Source organism: Heterocephalus glaber, unplaced genomic scaffold (genome assembly GCF_053883595.1).
Source record: "Heterocephalus glaber isolate CG9 unplaced genomic scaffold, H.glaber_assembly_v1.0 deba00001550, whole genome shotgun sequence".
Classification (NCBI taxonomy): Eukaryota; Metazoa; Chordata; class Mammalia; order Rodentia; family Bathyergidae; genus Heterocephalus; species Heterocephalus glaber.
Window position 1 is genome coordinate 21,137,170 of NW_028258343.1, and position 8,387 is coordinate 21,145,556.

The 8,387-nt window shown below is 46.1% G+C and overlaps 1 protein-coding gene across 2 annotated transcripts in view; it reads right to left on the reverse strand.

Annotated features, from left to right (window-relative positions):
* The window catches only part of Clvs2 (clavesin 2), a 76,586-nt gene that overhangs the window by 13,564 nt on the left and 54,635 nt on the right, over positions 1-8,387 (reverse strand). For both annotated transcript variants that reach the window (XM_004860142.3, XM_087190186.1), the window contains exons 3-4: positions 7,818-7,928; positions 1,410-1,630 (exon numbers count right to left, since the gene is read on the reverse strand). In XM_004860142.3, the coding sequence (XP_004860199.1) occupies positions 1,410-1,630; positions 7,818-7,928 (332 nt within the window). The remainder of the gene's footprint in view (positions 1-1,409; positions 1,631-7,817; positions 7,929-8,387) is intronic.

Genomic DNA, 8,387 nt, shown 5'->3' on the forward strand with positions numbered 1-8,387 from the left:
ACCCCTTTTAGGTTAGGATACCGTAGAAGATTTCCACTTAGGAAGCTCTGCTCTAAGAGAGACGAAGCTTAGAAATGGTTTAAATATAAGCTTGTCAACTGGTGAAGAAATCATAGGTTGTAGAGAGGAAGTTATCACACACACAGCACAACATGGCACAATAACAACGGCAGCAGCACTGTGACAGACATCAGCTTTGAGGATCACGTATGCTACCTCATGGGCCAGAGCTACGACCAAAGGACCATCAGGCTTTTATCAGAGAAGGGGGCTGGGCAGGATTTGGCATAAGTGAAGGGTCCCACTGTCCTTGAGTGAGGTGGGGGGACTCACCAGGGGTCTGGCTCCCATGGTTCTAAAAATGAGCCAAAAGAGTAATATTTGTGAGCATTACTCAGCTGGACCCTGAGACACTGTGGCCAGGAAACCCTGAGTATTAGCATCTTCTGTGTCCCCGACCTGTCCTCACAGCAGGGATGTGTTTGTGTCTGCAGCTCCTCCACTGGATGAAGGCAAACAGGCACACGGGTGTCATGGATGAAGCGGGGAGTCCGACTCTGACTCAACAATGAACTTTACAAAGATTAAACTGGTATAAAGAATACAGTCTTTGCACCTGCAATGGTTAGACCTTTAGACAAGACTTGGCAGGGACACTGAAAATACAACACAATACATGCTCTGGGTGTAGTCTGATTTGGTGTGTGTGTCTGTGTGCACATGTGTGTGTGTGCGGCACACCTGTGTAGTCCCTTTCTTCACAAGAAATATTACTGAGAATTCTGATAAATTTCTCAGATGGAAGGAAGTTGTTACCAATAATCATGGCAGTAAGAACACCCACCCCACCGACTGCCCGAGGCGTGCCATCAGAAGTCTCGCTGCTTCAGAGGAAACTCAGGATCTGCTGGCTTCTGAGGGCCCTCCTAAACTGAGCATGAATTTGGAACAAAATGCAGTTGAGGCTACTTTGAATGACTTTATCTTTGTAAAAAGATTGACCGGTAATAATCACATGTAGTTTATGGAGCTCAATGTAATGGGCAAAATACTTCATGACCACTGTGAATGGAATCTAAAGAACATGAACTCAGACAGAGAGAGGGAAGGTGGGTATGAAGTTCCAGTCAGATGGGCAGAGAAGTCCTGGGGGCCTGCTGTTCAGCAAGGCGACCACAGTGAAGACAGAGAGACGTTTTCCACTGGAGAAATGCTAGGGCAGTCAATGGCAATGTTCTCACTCCGAAAAAGTGACTTAGCTTTTACTTAAACTCTTAGACATCCAATCACGGATGCATGAAAGCCTTCAAACTCCAACCAGAGAAAAGCAAACACAGGACAAACGTAAAACTTGGCTGCACTCACAGCGCCTCCTGCAGCCCTCACTGTCCCCCTCCCATGTACCTCACCTCTTCATGGACTTGGGGGACAGCTCCTTCTCCGCCTCCTTCACCGGCGTGCTGTAGGAGTCCACGTTGGACTCACTGTCGTCATCATACTCGTGGTCCAGCAGTGTCCGTGCCCACGTTCCCATGTCATAGGGGGGCAGCATCCCCCCAAACTCCGAGGGCAGGATCTCGGGGTGAATGAGCTGGTGTAGACTGTTCAGGTTGTTCCCATGTAGGAATATCTACCAGTGCAAGAGCAGGGGGAGAAACACAGGAAACTAAATACCATCCAAGTGAGGCGAGGAGATAACACAAACGTAAGAGGTTTCTGTGTCCTTTAAAATACTTGGGTCTCCCATCTACTCCAAGAAGCAGGCAGGACTGGAAATATTACCCTCACAGTTCATATAAAAATCCTGAAGGTCAAAAATGTTAAGGAGCAAGGTCAGAAAGTTACTGCGTTAAAGAGCTGGAACCACAGATTTGGTTTTCTACTTCTTGGTCACAGGCGTGAGCAGAATCCAGCCTGCACGTGGTTCTGCACACCACTGCAGTATCAGCTGTGCGTGATGAATGCCACTAATGCGGCCCCTTACCATGGGGATTCAGCAACTCAGAGCCTGCCCAAGTCATCAAGCCCAAAACTCTCACCAGTGCGGCTCCCTCTTCATGATCAATAAAAATAAGAATGCTGTAACCTCTAAGTTACGACTTTACAATGCAAAGCGGGTGGTGTGAATAAATGCAGTAGATGAGCATCCTCATAATGAAAGGCTGAGTGAGGCTCCCGTGAGGTTGCTAGCTTCTGCTCCCCTAGATATTTCCACACTTATGTCCAAATGGAAAACAGAATAAAAAACTGAAAACGTAACACTGTATGTGAATGTTGATTATTGCTGTGGTTGTCTGACAGATCTTTTGTATTAAACTACACAGTTATTCAGGCCAAATATTCAAAATCTGTTTCTCTATCAATTGCTCTCTCTTTTCTCTTTCTTCATTTCAATCCCAAAACTGCAGATCGGCCTTCTCCGATACAGCATGGTTGTCATCTCATGTAAATTATAAAATATTTACTGAAAACTACAGAGTATAAGTAACTTGATAACTTTAAAATGAGCAGCCGGCACATTTAGGTTTGCTTTCCTTACCGTCAGAGTCCATGGCATTAAATACATAGGAAGGCGAAGAAAGATGACTCAGCAACATCAAATGAAATTAGCGGAATGGAGTCGCCAGCTAACAAGCACTTTTAACAGTTCCTGGCAGAGTCAAGGCGGGTAACTGCCAGTTCCTGTCCAAGGGTCAGAGCAAACCCAAAGTGTCACGCACAGCGTGGTGCCCAGGGAGGCGCGAGATGCCACTGCCCCACGGGGCGCCAAGGTGACTGAGCCTCCCGCCACCCCACTCTGCCGGAGAGCACACAGCCAGGGTTTCCCTCGAGGAAAACACACACGTGCACGCACACACGCACACACACTCCTAGGTTCTTCTCATCACTAAAAAGAATTTTCCTGGGAAAGCTAAGCTCTGACACTTGAAAGCCTTACTTTATTAGGCACTTGAGCTGTTTCGCCACATTATTCCTCCCACTTAAGGAACCTCCTTCGAGGCCTGCAGAGTGGGAAGTGGGGGTCGGGAGCTGCTCCTGTCTCCTCCTCCCGGGCCTCACAGGCAGCTTGGCCTTGCTTCCAGGCTCACGGGGACACAGGCCTTCCGTGACACCCACCGCCACAGCCCCCATGTCTGTGCAGGCTGCCTGGGCGCCCAGCAGGGCCCCAAGTCCCCCAGCCACTGCTCCGCACACCGGCCTGGCCTCGCTCACACAACAGCCGGCCCTCTCCGCACCTTTCCCACCCCAGAAAGAAACTGCTGACTCCATCACTCCCAGAGACAGAAACCGGCTGCTGGTTCCTCTCCATCTGCCGGTGCTGGCTGACTCTCTCCTTCCCTGGCAGGACTCGCCGTCTATGTTTACTGCCCGAATACTCTGCTCCCATTTTACCCAAATCTGATCCATTCAGCCACTGCCTCCCACCACTGCAAGAAAACAGCTTCTGGCATGCTTCTTCTCATCACTAAACTCAGTGTGGGATGCTCACTCTGCATTTGCCTTGAGCTCTCTATAGCAAGGAACATAGTGGATGACTTTCTTCATGGAAATATTTCTTCTACTATCATTCAAATTTCTCCTGTCTTGCTAGATTCTCTTTCAGTCTCTTTTGCTCACCACGGTAGCATCTTCAGATTAGAGCTCCAATGCTCACTTTCTGTTCTATTCTGTCCTTGGTGGTTTCATTCAGTTCATTTTATGCAGTCAGTGTCTTTCTAATAGTGTCCACAACGAAAACATACATGCTAAACCCAGTCTCCCCTGACGTCCATATTTGAGTTTCCACTCTCCGTTGTCATCTGCACTGAGGTGTTCACTGGGCGCCTCAGACCTAACAGGTCCAAAACAGAGCTTGCAATCCTCCTCCCAGATCTGCTCCTCCCTCTTCCCAACAGCAGTTAACGGGGCCAATGCCCTTTCAGTTTCTCACACCAAGGCGTCTGATGCATCTATTGGTCCTCACACCATCCAAGCTCTCGGCAAATCCTTTTGGTACAATCTTCAAACTGTGTCCTAAGCACGGTCACTGACCAAGCCCACTGCCAGAGCCCCGCAGACTGGGTTACCGTGGCAGCCCCTGGCTCGCCTCCCTACTTCCTGTCTCCCTCCCAAGCCCAACAGGGGCCAGATGCCCGTCGCTTCCTGTCAGATCATCCCTGCCTGCTCAGCCCTCAGTGCCTTCTCTCTCTCCTTGTAAACCCAGATGGCCAACCTGGTAAGAACTACTTTGAACACATCTCCTGCTACTCGGTTTCTGCTAAGTCACGCGTGCTACACGTGTGCCGAGATGTTTGCAGTGGGTCTTCTCCCACCTGGAGATCTGACGTCCCGTGGCTCACGGTTCCATATTCTACAAGTTGTTGTTTGAGTTCTCCCTGTCAGGGGTGCCTTCCATAGTGAACCTACTGAACTCTGTAACCTTGCCCTCTGGGCAAAGTCCACCTCCTATTCCACTGTGGAATTCACTTAGTTACAGTATGCATATGCTGCTTTGAAGCTTCATAAAAAGTAACAGCACTGTTTCTCTAAATCCAATATTCATATATATACAGAGTCCACCAAAAACTGTATCCACACTTCAGCAGCTTGCTGTACTAATAAACATCTGGAAGCTCATGGCCACCACTTCAAGCAGCTCTTGGCATTGTAGAGGCCAGAGGTAACTTTTGTTAATCTCATGATGGCTCAAGAAATGTAGTATTAAAATATTCATATGAGTTTTTCTTTTCCTGATGTATACATTTCTGGCAGTGTATACTGTGGTGTTTACATTTTTTACTATATATATGTATATATATATTATATATATATAGTGGTTACTATTTTTAAACTTGTACATTTGAATTGCTCCTCTGAGCTGGGCATTAATTGCCCTGCTGATAAATCTTGCCCTTAGATTTTTCTCTGCTTTGGTTGATTCTTTATAGTAACATTACTTATTGAAGTTTTACTAGTTTTTTCCCTCTTATTTCACTTCCTGCAGGAAATCCTGCCCTTGGGGCTCTGCTGTCTCATAGTACCTCACAGTTCTAGATTAGCCTGAAGAATACTTGCCATTTTTCTGCTTTCCTATGGTGTGCCATTAAAGAGATTCTGCCAGGCGACCTGCAGTGTGAGAAGACAGTGAAACACTTTGGAGAGTCAGCAGGGAGAAGAGTGCGTCAGGTCTGCTCTTCTATCTGAAGAGCAGGTAGAAGTCGTGCCAGCACGTGGAGAAACCGGCTTCCGGCAGCTCAGGAAGTGGCCAAGCCACCAGCCTGTACGAGCTGAGCCTGCACTGGGCGGTGGGTGGAGGCCAAATGGCTGCTTCTCAGTCAGTTAGCAGCGGAAGAAGACCTTCAGCCCAGGAAGCATTCTGGCCTGCACAGCTCGGATGGCAGACTTGGCCGTGGAGGGTGGGACTCTGCCAGGAGAGACTCCAGAGGCCCAGGAGACTGAGAGGGGACCTCAATGACAGCCGTGATTGGTGCTCCCGCAGCACAGCAGGCTGGCACATACAATTTAAGAAAATGAAGAGCTCATGTTTCCTCCACACCCGAGCTTGTGGAAGAAGGTGCACAAGGGCTCCTTAGGTTCTCTTCAGGACAGGGTGACAGGAACTGCAGTGTGGTGAGCCGGGGAACACTGTGAAGTGGGGCTCACGCCAGCTTCACACTGGGCACTGGCTGCAAACGTATAAATTGAGGGCATTATAACCTATAGTTACTTTCCCTGTGAATATGTCTGAGCCAGAACTTCCCCTGAAACGGTAAAGTTCGGATACCTTCCTTCCATCTGGAAAAGTGCTAGGAAAACACTCCAGGCGCTATTAAAACTGCCCGATTCCACCACAAAACCCCAGACCTAACGCTGCCCTCATTTGCTCAATGTGGTCCTCTTCAGTCTCTTTCGGCAGAGCAGGATCGTGTTTAAAATCTCGGCACAAGTCACCCTGTAGTCAGAGCCCTTGCTGCATCGCATCCCACTGGGGCTGAAAACGCAGGTCCTCGCAGGGCCCAGGTCGTTCTGCCCAGCTTTTCTGACCGCATTGCTCTGTGTGTCAAAGGCACCGGACGTATCTCCCTGTGGCCTGAGCCGGGCACTCTCTTCCGCACACAACCAGCTCTGCCACCCACTGTGACTCAGAGCAAACTGCTTAATCTTCCAGGCCTAATTTTCCCATCTCTGAAATGAGAAAATAACAACACTTACCCTCAAGCATCGCCGGGTGAGGAAGAAATGAGTGAAGTGTAAGAGCAGCATGTGTGACAGAGTGAACAGGACGGGTGCTTTCACCGGTACGATCTGGACTAAAAGCCCCGCGGCTGTCCTGGATAACCAGACCCCTCCTTCAGGAAACAAAGCTTGGACGAAGTGCTTACACCTTCTGCATTCTAAAATGTGAATACTTTGATTCCAGGTACTAAAAGCAATTCTTCATATAGAGTGTAACTGCTTACAGAGTTCCTCCTAAGCTACCGAGACACTGTTCAAATTCACACACACAGTAGACATGCTGCTGTTTGATACAGAGATCACTGCATTCCGAGGCCTCTAACCCTGAAATGCCTGAAGCGTAATCTCGGTCACTGAGAAACAGAGAATGTCTTCAGGTGAAGAAGTAAGCACATCTGGCATGGAACTAATCATCCCGAAGCGGGACCCAGCACAGGAGGGGTGAGGGACAGCTCTAGACACGCACGGCTGGATGATCGGAGTTCATGGGTTAGCTCTGCCGCTTCACCGCTGCGCGTTGAGTAAGCAGTTACGTACCCACCCTAAACCTTATCTCCCTCCGTTCTGAAGTCGGAGGTCACATTTACTAAGTCTGCTTCTCAGAGGTGAGAGGCAAATAGTGCTTACCTGGACCTGAGGAGGGATGCTTAGGGAAAGTTGGCCCATGGATTAACAGTGTTCTAAGAAAAAGTCACGGGAGGATAACTACAGGTAATAAGGTACTATATAATTCAGAACAAGTAAAAAAAGAAAAAAAAAAGGATTTTGAATGTTTTCCATTAAAGAAATGTCAAATGTATATGCTTGCCCTTATTGGAACACTACACAATGTATGTGTGTTTTGGAAAAATAAATAAATCAATAGTCTATCCACTTTTTAAAATAATGTACTTTTCAGAGCTGTTGCAAAGATTAAATGAAATAATACATATTAAAATTCAGTTTTAATGTACGTTTAATGACTATGATAAATATGTTGGATATTTGCAATGTGCCATGCACTGTGATAAAGGCTTTAAATAACTCATCTTAGAATCAGAAGGATGATTATGTGGTGTCTACTTTGAGTATCCTCATTATCAAGAGAAAGTGAATCTTAAGAGATATCCAAATAACAATGCAATTTAAAGAACTATCAAAATAGCTACAATCACCAGTCTTTTCAAAATGTATGATTGGTCATGACTGTCACCACAAAATTATACCAGACACTGAAAAATTCCCTACATTCACTGCAATACATGTTATAAAATAACACCCACTTATTAGAAATAACGCTAAAACTTCCTAGACCCTACTTGAAAGTAACTGCACCAATAATAACATATTAACATGTCGTAATTCCTTTAGCCTCTATAAATGTGCTAAATGTCCTCCCCTTTTGTGAGAAAGTGGGAGAACTTGTTTTTAAATATTCCATTCACAGATAAACCATCAAGAATTAATCAGTAAGTCTCTCATAATTTTTAAATGTCTTTTATGGTAAATACACAAACACATAAACGCACCTGCTACCATGGCCAATATTATACACGCACTATGGACCATAAGTCTTTGCATACGAAAGGAGAAGAGATTTATAAACAAAGAAACAAACATACCCTTTTCCGAGTCTTCTCCTTCAGGAAGGGCCGGATCACAGTGTACAGGGCATGGATGTACCATGGCTGGTTGACAAAATGAATCCCTCCAAATCGCGCTGGGAAGCTGTCCTAGGGCACAGGGGGACAGAAATCAAGGTCTGCTATAACACACTCGGGCTGCAGGAAAGACCCACCGTTCTCCATGTCGGTATCCTCTGCCTAAAATGAGATTATCATTTACAGGGAAGAAGAGAGAGCCTCACAGCACTGTAACTTTTCTACAAAAACTAACCCTCCACAGAAGCAGACTGCTGACAAGAATCTCTACACTTTCGAGAGTGCTGCATTTGAGGCTTTCGAAACGCTAACAGTCATTGCAGTCCCAGAAACATAAATAAAAAGATACTAGAGATTGATCAAATAACGACTGCATGTTGCATAAATGTTTTATTAAAATTATATTTATAAAATGTATTTAAATTAAAATGTTTTACTAAATTTACATGTAGTCGTAGCATGAAATCCCACTAGATATCAAAACTCACTTTATTCATTTTATCTTACTTATAAACTTTATTGTAAATATTT